This window comes from Heloderma suspectum, chromosome 2, assembly GCF_057233095.1.
Source record: "Heloderma suspectum isolate Gila_16-S chromosome 2, 16-S_ref, whole genome shotgun sequence".
NCBI lineage: Eukaryota > Metazoa > Chordata > Lepidosauria > Squamata > Helodermatidae > Heloderma > Heloderma suspectum.
In genome coordinates, this window is record NC_139459.1 from 192,234,468 (window position 1) to 192,250,534 (window position 16,067).

The 16,067-nt window shown below is 45.9% G+C and overlaps 1 protein-coding gene across 1 annotated transcript in view; it reads left to right on the forward strand.

Moving 5' to 3' along the window:
- The window catches only part of ESYT1 (extended synaptotagmin 1), a 63,873-nt gene that overhangs the window by 23,807 nt on the left and 23,999 nt on the right, over positions 1-16,067 (forward strand). Inside the window, exons 2-13 of the mRNA XM_084837012.1 lie at positions 5,939-5,980; positions 6,066-6,200; positions 7,495-7,568; positions 8,438-8,510; positions 8,956-9,045; positions 12,487-12,542; positions 13,012-13,135; positions 13,222-13,398; positions 13,603-13,685; positions 14,013-14,061; positions 14,438-14,527; positions 15,323-15,415. Coding sequence (XP_084693138.1) covers positions 5,939-5,980; positions 6,066-6,200; positions 7,495-7,568; positions 8,438-8,510; positions 8,956-9,045; positions 12,487-12,542; positions 13,012-13,135; positions 13,222-13,398; positions 13,603-13,685; positions 14,013-14,061; positions 14,438-14,527; positions 15,323-15,415 — 1,086 coding nt within the window. The remainder of the gene's footprint in view (positions 1-5,938; positions 5,981-6,065; positions 6,201-7,494; positions 7,569-8,437; positions 8,511-8,955; positions 9,046-12,486; positions 12,543-13,011; positions 13,136-13,221; positions 13,399-13,602; positions 13,686-14,012; positions 14,062-14,437; positions 14,528-15,322; positions 15,416-16,067) is intronic.

A 16,067-nucleotide genomic window follows, 5' to 3' on the forward strand; every position in this document is an offset into this window, starting at 1 on the left:
TTAAAGAGAAAAATAATAATGCAGCTATTGGGTTGTATTCCTAATCCCTGCCCAAGTCTGTCTGACTCTTATCTCTCTAATACAAATGATGAGCGCTTTGTTCAGGGAAGGTAATGCTTCTGAACAGCTGAGCTTGCAGAAAATACTGAGTCGGAATCCAGGCTTATTGTTCATGAGTAAGCATGCTTGTGCATCTGCCCAATAGTTCCTGCAAGTGGGAGTGGCTAAACCAGGAGTGCGGAACCTCTTTCAATCTGAGGGCCAAATTCCATTTTGGAGAAAGTCCTGGGGGCCACATTCCAGTGGTGGGCGGTGCTGAAGTCAAATGAGGTGGGGCAAAAAATACCAGGATATTTTAGCTTAAAGCTCTTACTACCAGTCAGTAAGCCTTAGGAAAGGCGCTTCAAGCTTTTAGAATGGGGAAAAAATGCACAAAAGCCAGGAAACTGCCAGGTGGTTGGGAGAGAGGCCTTCTGGAAACCCTGGAAAGCTGGATTGGGACCTCCAGAGAGCCAGATTTGGCCCCTGGGCCTGAGGTTCTATACCCCTGGACTAAACTAACCAGAAACTTACCAGAGCGGGAAAGATTGATCATTATTTCCAAACTATGACTTCTGGCTTGTCACCCCTGTAACAAGCCGGGGTCTGAAGCCAAGGTCTGTAGTTGGCTTCGAAATCCAGGCTTCTTAGAGGAACCACAAGTCAGGGTCCAGGTTCAGAGGTAACATTAAGCTTTTCCACCCTGGTACGTTCCTGGTTAATTTCATGGCTTCTTCCACTTGCAGGAGGAGCCTAGTGGGAGCGATTGTGCAGCATGCAAGAGCTCGCTTGCTCATGAGCGATAAACCAAGATTCTGAAGAATTCTGGTTTAGCATTTTGTGCGAACACAGCCAGTAGCACCTAGCAGTGTGTTGACCCTACAATAGAGAGTGCTTGCTCACTCTTAATTCCACCACAATTGTTCATTGCTCTGCGGCTTCAAAAACAAGGGGAAGAGCAACGTGGAACCCCATGCAGTGTCTGGACGACCAGTTACTCCTGGGAGATTGGGCCTGTCCCTTCCTACCCAAAACCACATCACCGCTGGCAGCTGCTCCATGAGGGCACTGCTTGCTTTAATGCTTGTGGAATGTTTAGGGCAGAGCTCTATTGCATCATTGGTTGCTGTTGTCCCTCTTAATGGTGCAAAACTTAGGTAAACAGCCCAGAGCATCTGGGCCAGGGAGGAATGTAAATGCTGAATAAACATGAGTCATGTTCCAGGCCAACGGTTTGAACTTGAGGCTGGATCTTCCACACATCAGTCCTGACTCACAAGGACCACAGTGTGTTATACCACGAGCAGAGAGCAGAAAGGAACAAGGGCCATCAGTTCAAGAAGCCAGTAAAGCAGATGTCTCCAGATAAAGCTGGACAAGTGACTCAACCCACCTGCTTCAGGGGCATTGTACCATCTCGCCACAGTGGTTTATTTTTATAGTTTGCCCATTTCCTTCAACTGTTTGGAAGCCATGTGTGGTTCATGAGCCAAAGGGCTGGCTAGCCCTGTTCTAGGCCATGAGCCCTAGTTCTAGGATATAATCTCAAGTGTATGCTGGGGCAGAAGAAATCTGGCCTGTTATAGGGGGAAAACCTGGTCACTTTCATTTTAACTGTGTGTTTTGTTTTAACTTATTGTGACTAGGGTGGTGGGGCTCTGGTTCCTGCCCCATCTGTACCAAGGCATCACTGTATTTGTTTGTTACCATAGCAACTTAACTGCAGGAAGTCAGCTGTGATGAGCCAGGTACATCACAGGAATGCAGAAGCATAAGTGAGTGGGCGTAGGTGGCGTTGCCCCAGGGAATTTGCATCTCGCCAATGCCACTTTCCTGCACCTGGTTTCTCATCCATTCCTGGCATCATCTCATTATTTCTCCTCTCTCAGCTTGAGGCAGCCTTAATGCATCTAACTTTTTAAAACCTTTTTTTCCCAGCCTTTCATAAATAGGGATCCTGCATTCTCACAATGCTCTAATATTGTTACAATTGTGGAACAATGAAATGAATCTTCGCAATGTTAGGCTTATATATCCTTGTCCTTTGGTGGCCGTGGTCAAGAAAACTTCCATTTTTACCATTTTGCGCAGTATCTTTTTACATGTGTGGAAGTGGGGGGAAAGGACACCATCTGCTTGTTTGATCTTCTTTTCCTGAAACTACCATTTTGCTTGAGCAGTAGACAGAGATATGTGCTTCCTGAGCTAAAAAAACAGAATTTTTTAAAATAGAAACTTCTGAGGAAAATGAAAGCAAGAAGGAGTTAAGGCCAAACTCTTAGGGGACAGGCACAATGGAAAAGCATAGAACCATAAGGGAGGCACACAGTGAATGCAAAGCTTCTGCACACATCGCATAGTTGAACTATGGAATTTGCTACCAGAAGATGTAGTGACGGCCAGCAACTTAGACTGCTTCAAAAGGGGATTAGACAAATTCGTGGAGGATATGGCTATCAATGGCTATTAGTCAGATGGCTGCGTATTACTTCCGGTATCCCAGCAAGTATGCCTCTGAATGCCAGTTGATGGGGAATGTGAGCAGGAGGGTGATATTAAGCTCCAGTCCTGTTGTGGGATTCCCATTGGAGCATCTGGCCAGTGTGGGAACAGAATGCTGGATCAAATAGGCCTTTGGGCTGATCCAGCACAGCTCTTATGCTCTTAAGGCGCATGGCCTGCATCTTCCACACGCATACTGCAACTCTGGAATTCCTGCTTATCTCCACCCTGGCATCTTGAGATTTCACCAAATACAACATTGTTCATGCATTTTAAAACTTTTCTTCACAGTCTGAGAAAAATGGGGGGGGGGGGCGGATACCTTTTTTAAGGCTGTTAACAAGACACTGGCCTCTGGCCTCATGTTTGTGTGGTAGTTATAGAGTTTGGAAGAGGCGGTATCCTTAAAGAAATTTCCTCCATGGGCAACATATTGCAAATGCGTGCGTGCGTGTGTGTGTGTGTGTGTGTACATGTGCAACTCCTGATACTGATTCAGACCTGAACCTTGTATTTTTTCTTATTCTCCTGCAAGCATATCTCAGATGTATCCGTATCTTTTCTCATAATCTCACCTCATCCAAAAACGTTCTGTGAAGTTGCACTTGTCTTGTGATATATCCATTACAGCATCCCAAAATATCACCCACCCATACGAGTGCCAAATTGTTCTGTCCAATATGAACCATTGTGAATTAGGAGCTGTCATCTCTCTAAATTCCAAGTTTGGGGAGTGGGGAAGAGCAATTTGGGTGAATAACTGTGCAGTCCTCTGCATGTCTACTCAGAAGGAAGTCCCACTGAGTTCAGTGGGACTTACTCCCAGGAAAGTATGTATCGGATTGCATTGCAGCCTAAATGAATTCTCAGTTTGTTATCGTGTTCACGTGGGTGTGTACATATGCATTCACTCTCTCACACACATATGTGTGCTTGGATTATTGATGTTACCTCTTCCTTCCATTGCATTTCTAAATATATCAGCTTTCCCTAACCTTCCACACTGGCTGGGAATTGTGGGAGGTGCAGTCCAACACTTTTGGAAGGCACCAGGTTGGAAAAGGCTGACATTTATACTTATTTGGGGGAGATGGGGAGGTGGAATCCAAGGCAGCTAATTTTAGGTATTTATACTCCATTTGACTTCTTGTATGCTTCACTTGTGCTGCTTCACTTTTCCTTGCTTCAAAAGTTCAAGGTGGCTAAGAAATTCAAATGCAATAAAAAACATTGCAGATAAAAATTATAAAATCTAAACAAACAAGCCTAGAACAGCAGAACAGGACATCATCCTTAATAGCAGGGGCATCATAAAAACAAGCCATGCAAGACAGTTAAAATGATCAATAAAAACAACAGCAGAACGACATCAGCGTTAACAAAGATCGATATAGGTGGAAAATATTAAAATAGGGCTTGCAGTTGTCATCACCCTTCTTTAAAAAAAAAAAAAGTCTTTGCTATCTGGCAGAAGGTCATAAGAGAGGCGGCAAGGTGAATCTCCCTCAAATGGGACTTCCAAAGCCCTTGTGTGACTAGTGGGAAGTCCCTCCTCTCCTGATCCCAGCTAAACAGGCTGCTCTTCGGTGGGACCCATAAGAGGGTTCCAGTTATTGCCTTAATGTGTGGGCAGCTTCGTACATGTAAGATTGTTCCATGTAACAGTTTAGTCACTGGGTTTTCACCTTTTCCATATAAACAATTGACTTCCAAATTGGTTTTTTGTAATGTGTGAGACATGAACACCTACAGACTCATGGCTCTTCCCAGAGTACTGGCATTCTGTCCAAAACTAAAAAGGCTGCTCACCCTATCAGTAGCTTGATTCCTGTGGAATATGATGAGTGTGTGTGTGTGTGTAAGAGAGAGAACGAGCGAACTGTGGCCTAGAATATTGAAAAAGATCAGCTGCTTTTCTCATGTCACCAGTTACAAAATATCTCTTGCAGCCTCTCCTCTTCCCCCACCCCACCCCATTCTCAGCAGACAGTAAGAAAGCACAAGGCAAAGAGAAATTTGCTTCACCAAACAGCTGATCCAGTGGCAGAGGATGACTAAGCTGCACTTGTCTCTATGTTGCAAGGATCTGAGGCCCAGACCCATGGTCCCCTTGGAGTTCAGCCTCCAATCTGCAGCCTATGGTCACAATCTTATCTATCCCTGATAACCTTGCTGTTTGTCCATGGGTCCTAAGGCTCCAGGTGTTTGCAGAAAGGCTTCTATAATCAAGTAACGCCAGCCCTTTGCACCTCATAGGGTTTGGTTGTGTGTGCTAAAGAGGACCCGGTGTGATAGATGGTCCAAAGTCACTAACACCGCAAACCTGCACATGTATGCTGAGATGTAATCCCCAGGTAAAGTGTGTTTAGGATTGCAGCCTTAGCAATCATCTTCAATGTTCATAAGCCAGTGTTGCTCAACCTGTTGTCAGCGTTGGGGAGACTTAAGGCACATGCTTGGAAATAGTGTAGCTATCGTGTGGTTTGTCATTCCACACCCAGCTCTGAATTCTGCCACTTGGTTTAAAAAACACACAGACCATTGCTGGGAATTTTAGGAGGCCTCGTCCTGCCCCAGATACCAAATTCTCCTCCTTCGTTGGTCATGTTTGTAATTCATTCCTTGAAGGCGCTCAGGGCAATGCAGATGATATCCCATTTTATCCTTGCCACAATCCTGTGTGATTGTGAGTTCAGGCAGAAGGATGGTGACTTGGCCACAGTCACTGAGTCAGTTTCGTGGCTACACAGGGATTTGAACCCCAGCCTCTCCATGCCATGTATGACAGTCTATCCCAGTCTTCCCCAGCCTGTGCCCTCCAGATGTGTTGGACCAGAACTCCTCTATCATTCCCAGCCAATGGTAGTGCAGGCTGAGGTTGATCAGAGTTGTAGCCCAACACGTCTGGAGGGCACCTATTCGGGGAAGGCGGCTCTGTCCTCTACCATAAGCAGGGCTGGGCAACTTGTGGCCCTCCAGATGTTTCAACCTACAGCTCCCATCTTCCCTCACCATTGGCTATGCTGGCTGGGGCTGATGGGCATTGTAGACTGCAAGTTGCCCACCCCTGCCATACAGGCTGTCTAATATAGTAAAATTGCAGATATGCAGAATACACCAGCTCCTTTTTCTGAATACATCTTGCAGCAAGGGTGGGAAACATGTAGCCCGCCAGATCTTCTTGGGCTCCAAGTCCCATCAGCCCTAGCCAGCATGGCCAGTGGTCAGGAATTATGGGAGTTGTAGTTTGACAACATCTGGAAGGCCACAGGTTCCCCACGCTTGGCTTGCAAGAATGGTGGAGGTTTGTGTGTTGGGGGTGGGGAGTGTCTCCAGGAGCCCACTTCTGTTGGGTCGCTCATTGATGAAGCTCAGCCATATTTCTTTTTCTTTCTAGGTCAGCTTCCCAGATGTTGAGAAAGCTGAATGGCTCAACAAGGTGAGAAGAAGTAGGCTCAGCTGCTCCTCCTCAGCCAAGGTTGTATGGCAGTACTAACATGGCTTTCTCTCTCACTCCATGGTAGATTCTGGCCCAGGCCTGGCCTTTCTTTGGCCAGTACATGGAGAAGCTGCTGGTGGAGAACATTGCTCCAAGCATCCGGGGCTCCAACACCCATCTGCAAACCTTCACCTTCACCAAGGTTGACATGGGAGAGAAGGTAATGGCCAGTGGAAGTATATTCAGTCAGAATATAAGGGGGCAGCCTAAACCAGCCACCCACAGTAACACACGCTTGTCCCTCTCAGACTGCCACCGCTATGTAGTCCCCTGTCAAGTGTCATCAGTCTGTCTCAGGACTCCAGAGCTTTGTACCTTCTCTAAACGCTATCAGCATCCAGAAGTAAAAGATATTCATTTCAGTAACTTCTATTCTACCTTTTTACACTGAAGTGTACTCTCAAGGCACCTCACAATAAATAGTGACAATTTGTAAAATACAAAACCATAAATATGACTCAGTAATAAAGCAATAAGAACAGCAGTTAAGACTGCAATGCTGTATACACTTTTTAATTATTTTATTATTATTTAATCCATTTCTTAGCTGCTGTTCAAGACCATAGTCTTCCCAAGGCAGCTTATGGCAGAATAACAATACAAATTGTTTTAAATTGAAGTCTTTTAAATCAAATCTTATTAAATATAACCAATTTTCAATAAAACAATTTTCAATAAAACACCGTTTCAGAATTCCCGATAGCAGGAAATAACGTAAAAGTTTTCAATTAAAAGCCAGGGAGAACAAATGAGGTTTTTAAAAAACCCTTAAAATCAGCCATAAATGGGGCCAGCCATATCTTAGGAGGGAAGACCACAGGGCAGAGGTAATTGCTTAGAAGGCCCTATCTCTGGTGCTCACCACCTTTACTGATCTTGGTAGTGGGCCAGCAGGCAGGGCCTCTGATCTTAAAAGATGGACAGGTGCATACAGGCACAGTGTATGTACCTGGAAATGAGTGCCATTGAATTCAAAGGGACCAACTTCCGAGTAGAAGTTTACAGGATTGTGCTGTAAGCCACCATCGTCATCAGTAACTAAGCTTTAGGAGAGGCATTTCAATCTTTTAGCATGGGGAAAAAATGCACAAAAGCCAGGAAACCACGAAACAATTGGTGCGTGGAGAAAGGAGGTGGAGTTAGGAGAAGGGGGTGGGGCCATCTGGGTTATCCCAGACGGTCAGATTGATAACTCTGGAAGGCCGGATTTGGCCCATGGGCCTGAGGCTCTGCTCACTTACCTTAAGAGGTGGCTGCATCTCGGAACTGGGCAAGGGTTCAAAGAGTTACCCCAGAGACGGAGGCAGAGCTTGAGATCTGTGCAAAGCTTTGAGATCCATGCACAGTCAAGGAATTGGTTGCCTCAGCACATTAATGAAACTTTTGGGGTTGGGGAGCAGTGCCTCCCATTTAAAACATTTTTTTTTTAGTAATGATGGTGCTTCTACTTCCAGCCTCTCAAGGTAATTGGAGTTAAGGTTCACACTGGCCTGAACAAGAAGCAGATCTTGCTGGATCTAAACATTAGGTGAGTTTTAAGTTTGTTATGCTGCTGGGTTAAGTTCCATATATCAGAGTAGAGCAGGCAAAACCCAATCACCCTTGATTGAATAACTAGCAAAATACTTGTCATGTTGACAAACTGCATGGTGGTCGTTGGGTGTGCTCTCCACTCTTTCCTGGAAGAGTACACACTGTGAGGGCAAGTTTTGTCCTGCACGGAGGAGGCTGAGCTGCATTGCAGTGGGAAAGGTGACTTCCTTTCCTGTGGTGCAACCCAGCCTGGCCCTTTAACTGGCTGGCTTTCCTTGGAAGAGGCAAACTATCTGCAAGGGGAGACAAAGGCTGGGCGGTGGGCCTGCTGTAATCTGCTTTGAGTGAAGGCAGCGCTTCTCCCTGTGCAGAGCAGAGACAATTGACCTGGTTCACACGTAATGACAACCCAGAGTACAGGTTGAACCCTGCTCCATCGTGTAGCTATGGGTTGTTAACCACAAACAACCCCGAGTTCACAACCCAACCACAAACCATGGGTTCTCTTCCTGGATTGTTTGTAGATAACCCATAGTTAAACCATAGTGTTCACACATAATGACAGCTCATGATTCAATGACAACCCATAGTCAACTCATACTTTGGGTTGTCCTTATGTGCAAACCAAGCCATTGCCTCCACCATTCATTGGTCATGCTGGATGTCCGCTATGGATAAACCCCACCCCCTTGAGGGAGGACACACTATTTCAGCAACCCCTGAAAAAGCTATCCAGACAGGTGGAGGTGAAGAAGGAACTGCTCCTTTGGGCCCTTGGTGTTTTGTCCTTGCTCTGTCTTATGGGGTTTTTTTGATCCTGGGAACCTCATGCTGCTGTCTTTCTCCCCTCTCCCTGAGTAACAGCTATGTGGGTGATGTCCAGATTGACGTGGAAGTGAAGAAGTTTTTCTGTAAGGCCGGGGTGAAAGGCATGCAGGTAAGGTGAATCTAGACTGAGATCTAAGTAATGGTTTAGACCAGGCTTTCCCAACTTCGTGCCCTCCAGATGTGTTGGGTTACAACTCCCATCTTCCCCAGCCAGCATGGTGATCTACTCTTGGTCATCGAAAGGAGAAATGGTTTGGTGTCCCTTCCCTTCAAAAGATCATCTGTTGAGACAAATGCCCTCCCTCTCCTCCACCTCCTGCACTTCCTACATAAGCCTGCAGCCATGCTGGGTGGGATGTGATAGGTGCCCCCTACTGCTTGTCAAAGAGACATGGCCCCCTTAACTCCTTGTCAAGGAGACGTCACTGGTGACATGGTAGGAACAGCACGTGGACCAGATCCCCTTGCATTTGTATCCTGTGCTTGCTTCAGAGCACAGGAATGAAAACAGCATTGACTGGGAATCAGGTCTCCATCTTCTCCCTTTCTCTCAGCTCCACGGCATGCTGCGGGTCATCCTGGAGCCCCTCATTGGCGACGTCCCAATTGTAGGGGCGCTCACCATGTTCTTCATTCGCCGTCCAGTAAGTATTCTGCCACATCCCATGTGTCTCCTCTTCCCAAATGGCCAGCCAGTCAGGCTAGATCTGTTTCTGCCACAGCAACACACACGAACTCTTACCTCCTTCCCTGCTCTTCCTGACTTTTGAATCCCTTCTTTACTCTTGCAATTTCTCCTCTTCCTATCAGTACCCTATGAAGCCTGAGATCGAAGCACGTTGAAGCTGGCAGGTAGAGGCCCAGTTGCAATGTTGTGTGCTGTGAGTCAAATTGGCTTAGTCAGCCCCAGTCTGTCCCATGTGGGGTTGAAGGGACACAGCAAATGTCTGTCAGTGTTCATTTTGCCCCTCTCCATGTGTTTGCTGAGGATATATGCCCATCACTCTCTTGCATTCATCAACAGAATAGCCTATTCTATTCGTTAAGGTATCTAATATCGCTATGCTCCACATAAGTGCTACAAAACATTGGCCCAATCCACAGGCTGATTATGTAAAAGAAAAACGGAGCCAAGAAGTGGAAAGGGGAAGGTCAGAGGAACTATCTCTTCTTGGTATCATACGTTCAATTACTTGTGTAGATTAGAAGTACCTTAGCTTGTAAAACCATAAGAGTTCAAAGCGCCCCAAAGCCCATCAAGGTTTTGCCTCTCAGTTGCAAAGTTAGATCCTACCTATATTTTTCTCTGCCCCACCCCATCAAGCCATGGAATTCAGACCAATGTATGTCATCATGAGAAAAGACAGGAAACCAACCAAGTGCAGTGCAGAGCAAATGGCTGCATGTGACTCAAGGAAGTGGGCCAAGTGGTGGAGCTACGTACAGAGGAAGGCTAAAAAAAATCCCTCTGAAGGCAGATAAGCATGTGTGCTCTGTGCTAAAAAAGGTGAAATTCTGCAACACTTCTACCATGAGTGGAAGGGAACCTTTCTGTGCACCCCTGTATAGATTAGGTAGATTTGAATATTTCTCTGGTTTTGATAGCTGTGGGAAGGGCCACTGAGCTACACTGGATATTGAAGCCCCATCCCTAACAACTGGAAATTTTGAACAGCCACTTTGGGGGCATCTGAGATTTTGGCAGGCATTCACACACAGTTTTCAAGCATATCTTTGCAGTCATAAGGACCAGAGACTTGCCATATAGACACACACACACACAGAGCTAAAATTCTCAGGAAGGATGTAGCATCAACAGGGCTCTGTGTACATTGCAGTTCTGTGGGCAAGCAATAAGAGATGCTGAGCATGAGCAAAACCTATCCACCTCTTATGTACAAAAGTGTGATTAAAAAGCATGAAGAGATGGTTAATCTGCATATGATTCTGAGCATGTGCTCCACCCTCTGGCTTAGGCAGATGATTGCTGATGAAGGAGAAGCTCTAGAAATGTGTACAGTCACACATTTACAGGCTAGAAGGATTTGGGAGAAGAAGAGAGACTGTTGCTCAGCAGGCTTGCCCAGGGAGACTGTTTTGAGCAGGCTTGCCACTCTGAAACTGTAGACCAGGGCTGAAATTGAGGGGGGGAAACTAGGGGTGACCCTTAATGAAATCCACAAGCCTCATCCCCCACTCCTCCCAAATTTAGACAAATAATTCATGTCTCTCCCCTACAGCCTTCTAAAAACAGTAGCACAGAATGGTAATTACCCGTGCCTGGTAATTCAAGCACTGCTGTAAAGCAGAGGTTTAGAGGCAAGCTGTAGGTGTTTTGGACTACAACTCCCATAAACCCCAGCCAGTATGGCCAGTGGTCTGGGATTGTGGGAGTTCAAAAGATCTGGAGGTCACCAAGTTGCTTATCCCTGCTGTAAACCAACAGGGATTTAGGCTGCTGTTCCACCTACTACATTCCCTACTCACTTATCTATATTGGGATCATGCTCCTGTGAAGCTCCCCACTGATCTGAGAATTCTGTCTGATTTCTTAAGCCTTCTTACAGGTAGTTCCCAATGTCTTGCCAATCCCTCTTTCCTGGAGGATATACAGGGCTGGTGTGCATACCCACATGCTCACCCCTGCAGCATGAGGTGATGGCTGACGTGTAGATAGGCAGCCACAGATACAACAGCACAAGACAGAACTTTCATATTGTTGCACATCGCGTTAAACACGATGCTTTTCAGTCAAGCCAGTTCACCCATCAAGGTGCCAGTCATTCAAGTGCAGAGAAATCAAGTGATGCCCATGCATTTGTGAAGCAATTTAGAGAATCCTTGATTTGCAATTGGCACAGCCTCTTATTAAAACCAGTTTGGGAAAGTTGCCTTTCTATAGTGTTCAATAGCCAAAGCTGTCTGGATGGTTCACAAACATTAAAACCCTCGAAGTACAACATGATAAAAAAGAAAGCCTTTAAAACAGAGTAAAAACAAAGGACAAACTGGAGTAAAAGCTAGGAGCGATGTAAACACAATAACATATTTTAAAACAAAACTGACAGAATAAAAAGCCTGGGATTAAAAATAATAATAATAATAATCTTCACCTGGTGCTGGAAAAAACAATGTAGTCATAGGGATGTGAAGGCCTGGAAAACCCCCCCGGAAAATTCAGGGGGGAAACTTTTTTTCTCAAGGACCATTTTTGTTTTTTCCTGAAAAATTGGAAAAATTGAACAACTTGGGATTATGAAATATTTTCTTTTAGAATTTTAGACAAAGTATTTATATTGTTACCCAGCCTTTAAGCTGGGTAACAATATAAATCTCCCAAAAATGATGTCTAAAACTATATAATAAGAACACTTTTCTAGAAAGACTGGAGATGTAAAATGTCTAGAAATAATAAAGCCATGGGGAAAAATGTTTTTTAATCTTCTCTATAAGATTCCCAGCGTAGTTATTTCTTTCATTGCTTATTAAAATTATTGATCTAAAGTATATTTTCCTGAGACATTTATGCTCAGTTTCCCAACATGTGAGTAGTGTCACCATTGTGCACTTGACAGTAAATACGCATTCTTGACAGCTTAGGTTTTGTTCTATAGAGTCCTGTGTTTCTGATGCTGTAGCAGTCATTTAATGTAGTTCTAATCTATTCAGACAATAATTACAAATTTACTACCTGAGTTTACTTTTAAAAGTTTTAAAATAAGTATTGCTTAGTTTTCAGTTTTTCCCAAAAATTTAGGGGGGGGGGGTCAGAAAAAAATGGGGAAAATACGGGTTTTTTCCTCAAAATTTTTGGAAATTTTACATCTCTATGTAGGCACCAGACAAGCCTCTCTGGGAAGGGCATTCTACAACTGGGGCACCACCACTGTAAAGGCCCTTATTATTAAATTCTTCAGCTGCAAGTCTCCCAAGTAATTTTGGGAGACCCCGTAGCAGCCTGGCACAACATGTGATGAGGAGAACTATAAGATACTTTTAGTCCTGATCTCTCTCCCACCCTAATCTCCTCTCCCTATCCAGCATTTCTGTGACTAGCTCTAAATCACATGCCTCTTCTTTCCCAGACCCTGGACATTAACTGGACTGGAATGACCAACCTCTTGGACATCCCTGGACTGAGGTAAAGTACGCATCTTATGGTTGGCTTTAAACTTTTGCAGGATTATGAGAGGAGAACGAGGAGAAAATGGTTCTCTTATTTGCTTCCTCGATCAAAATAGCTGCTTGGGTAATAAGGGTGAGACATGAATCAAGACTATTAAGTGGTATAGAGGTTTCTGTGCCCCCAGATTTTCAGGCCAAGGTGTTTTTTCTCTTGGAAGTAACAGAGGAGCTGAGTGTGTAAGAGGGACAAGGGTGGGAGGGTTTTACAGACTGAAGCAAAACAGCAAACTTGAAGAGAAATTTGTTGGAGGCAACTGGAGCTTGCTCAAGGGGAACTTTCTGGGGTGCAGTAGGGCAGAAAGGCATTCTGGGGGATTGGAGGGATGCATGGTTGCCACAGAGTTGGCTGAGGTGACACGTGTGTGCAGGAGATTGTGACAGGGTGGAATATATTGTCTTGTAAAACAGAAGGCTTTCTTCTGCAGCTCACTGTCTGACACAATGATCATGGACTCCATTGCCTCTTTCTTGGTTCTCCCCAACCGCCTGCTCATCCCGTTGGTCCCTGATCTCCACGAAGCAGCTCAGCTCCGTTCCCCGATTCCCAGGGTAAGGCAGACATTGTGGCCAGGAGGGGCATTACTTCGTGGGTCAGAGCCCTGTAGCTGATGCACCTTCCGTCCTCTCCCTTCCAGGGTGTTGTCCGTGTCTATCTGATGGAGGCCAAGGACCTGCAGTCCAAGGATAAGTACATCAAGGGGATGATTGAGGGCAAGTCAGACCCATATGCCATTGTGCGTGTGGGAACCCAGGTCTTCACCAGCAAAGTCATTGATGAAGACCTCAACCCCAAGTGGAATGAGATGTATGAGGTAATTGGGAATGAGATGTATGAGGTGGTAACTTGAGATTTAGGGGGCATGCTCAGCTTCCTTTCTGTCCTTCCCTCCTGGCTTAGCTTTTCCTCTTCACACATTGCAACTGTCATTCCTTTCCTTTCTCTGTCTGAAGAGGGCCCCTCCGGCCTACACAATAGGCGGTGTCTGCTCTGACCCCCCACCTCACTATCCCCACAGTTCATTGTGCACGAGGTACCGGGGCAGGAACTGGAGGTGGAGCTGTTTGACAAGGACCCCGATCAGGATGACTTCTTGGGCAGGTGAGAGGCTGGGTTCTGTTTCCAACTCTAGCAGAGGGAGTGAGGCCTAGTTGGGTGAGTAGCTGAGGAGTTGGAAGCTGGAACTTTACTGTCCTTTTTCTGGTACTGAGAGGATTTTCTGGTGCTGAGAGAGGCAGGGGCAGTTAAGAGGCTGATCCAAGGGTCAATGTTTTCATCCCCAGCTCTGGAAGTTGGAATTCTTAGTGAGGGGGAGATGTGATGAAATCTGTATGGACGAGCGTCGCTCAGTCTGCTCCACCTGGGTGCTGTTGCCTGGAATCCTGGGAATGGGATATGCCAATGTCACCACCTTCTTTCTTTTCTCAGGATGAAGCTGGACTTTGGGGAGGTGTTCAAGGCTCGCGTGCTGGAGGAGGTGGGTACTGAGGAGAGAACAGGGCTGGCTTCAGACTTGGAGCTGGACAACAGGATGGCATTTGAATGTGGTTTCCAAGTGGCTGCAAGGAAACAAGTATTTGTGACCTCTGGGGCACAGTGAAGAATCGAGATTCCTCATACTTTGGTAAAGAGGTTTCAAGAGAGCAGTGGTGGGACGGAGTGGGGTGGCAGAGGAAGCCTAGATTGGGCTGGTTGTAAACAGCAGAAAATCCATGTTTTATGGGGCAGAGAAGACGTATCTTACATTGCTGGGCAAGATGATTAGAGGGAGTGCTCCTTGGCTTAATGTAAAGGACCCTTGGATTCACAGATGGGCCCTGCATTCCTCATTCTCTTCCTCTCCTTCCTGGCAGTGGTTCCCATTGCAAGATGGCGGCCGGGCTCGCGTGCATTTGCGCCTGGAGTGGCACACGCTTATGTCCGATGCCTCCAAGCTGGATCAGGTGAGTGTAACGTTTGGGGTGAATGCAGTTCATGGATGTCTCTGGAGCTGGCTGCATCTGAGTCCCTGCTCTCCGTCTGAAAACAAGTCGATGGCCAGTCTTGCCTGCCCAGATTGGCAGCAGCTCTTCAAGGTCTCAGGCAGAAGTTTTCCCCCACCCTGTTACCTGAGGTCCTTTTTAACTGGAGATGCCAAGGACTGGGGAGTGAGCCCTCCACAGTGCTTTCTACAAGGTGCCTCCTTAGATGAGAGCTTCCTCAAAGAAAGAGCATTATATGGGGATTGGACACTAACTCTGGATGGACTCCTGACCAAGGATTGCAAATTCAGAGTCCAAGGCATGTCATTCCATATCTACAAGGCAAACAGGATTCAGTGGGAAAGTGACTTGGGAGACATTAGGGTGGGGAGTTGACCTGGGGACAGCCTCAGCAACCAGACCTTTAGCATGAACTGAGCTCCTATGGCAAGGTGGGCAACTTGTGGCCCTCCAGATGTTTTGGCCTACAACTTCCATCAATCCTCACTATGGGCTATGCTGGCTAGGGTTGTTGGGAATCATAGGCCAAAACATCTGGAGGGCCACATGTTGCCCACCCTGGTCAAGTGAGCAGATCAGAAAAAGAGAGATGGAAAGAACAGGTGTGGCTTGAAGAAATTTCTCCCATTGAGAGTGAGCTGTGAGCCACGGTTAGCGTTTGTGTGTGTGTGTGTAGATATCCTGCAGGGTGATACCTTGGGAAGAAATGTTGCAGCTGATTTAATGCTGGTTTTACTTACTGCATGCTACATGAAGGTTCTTCAGTGGAACAAAACTATCTTCTCCAAGCCAGAGCCCCCCTCAGCAGCCATCTTGGTAGTCTATCTGGACAGGGCACAAGAACTCCCGGTGAGTAGTCAGAAGAAACCCTCCTGATACAGACTTCTTGATCTCACTAAAGGTCACTTCATGATCCCTTCTTGTAGCCAGGGCTGGGTGTACGCTTAAATTTCTTACTTTGCCCTATCCAAAGGCGCTGGTGTGGGTAAAAACGATTAAAACCTTCTTCTAAATAATATATATTTTAAAATATTAGCCTGTTTCCTTATTGATGGACCTTGACGTTGTTAAGATTTTTCCCCTCCGAGTCATTAGTGTTCCTGAAGCAACAAGTATCACATATTCCCAAATTTGCTGAAGATGAAAATATGAAAGACGGCCTTTCCTTCCAACCCACCTTTAGAGACACAGGGCTAATCTACACTAGGTTATTTTATTGGTGCTGCAACATCTGGCTCACTTGTGTGACACTTGAGATACCCTTCCACCCATTGTCCTGATGCTCTTTCCCTCTCAATAGTCCTTTTTTTCCTAGACAACTTTTATACCCCCCCCCCCGCCTCGCTCCCGCAGTGATTGGTGTTTCTGTTTACTGGTGAGTCATGTGTATTCCAGTCTAGTGACATTAAAACTCTTACAGGTAGAAGTAGCTTCAAAGCTGTAGAACTGGTTTTACAACATTTTTCCCCACTTTCACCTTTGACCTCAGGCAAGGGGAAGG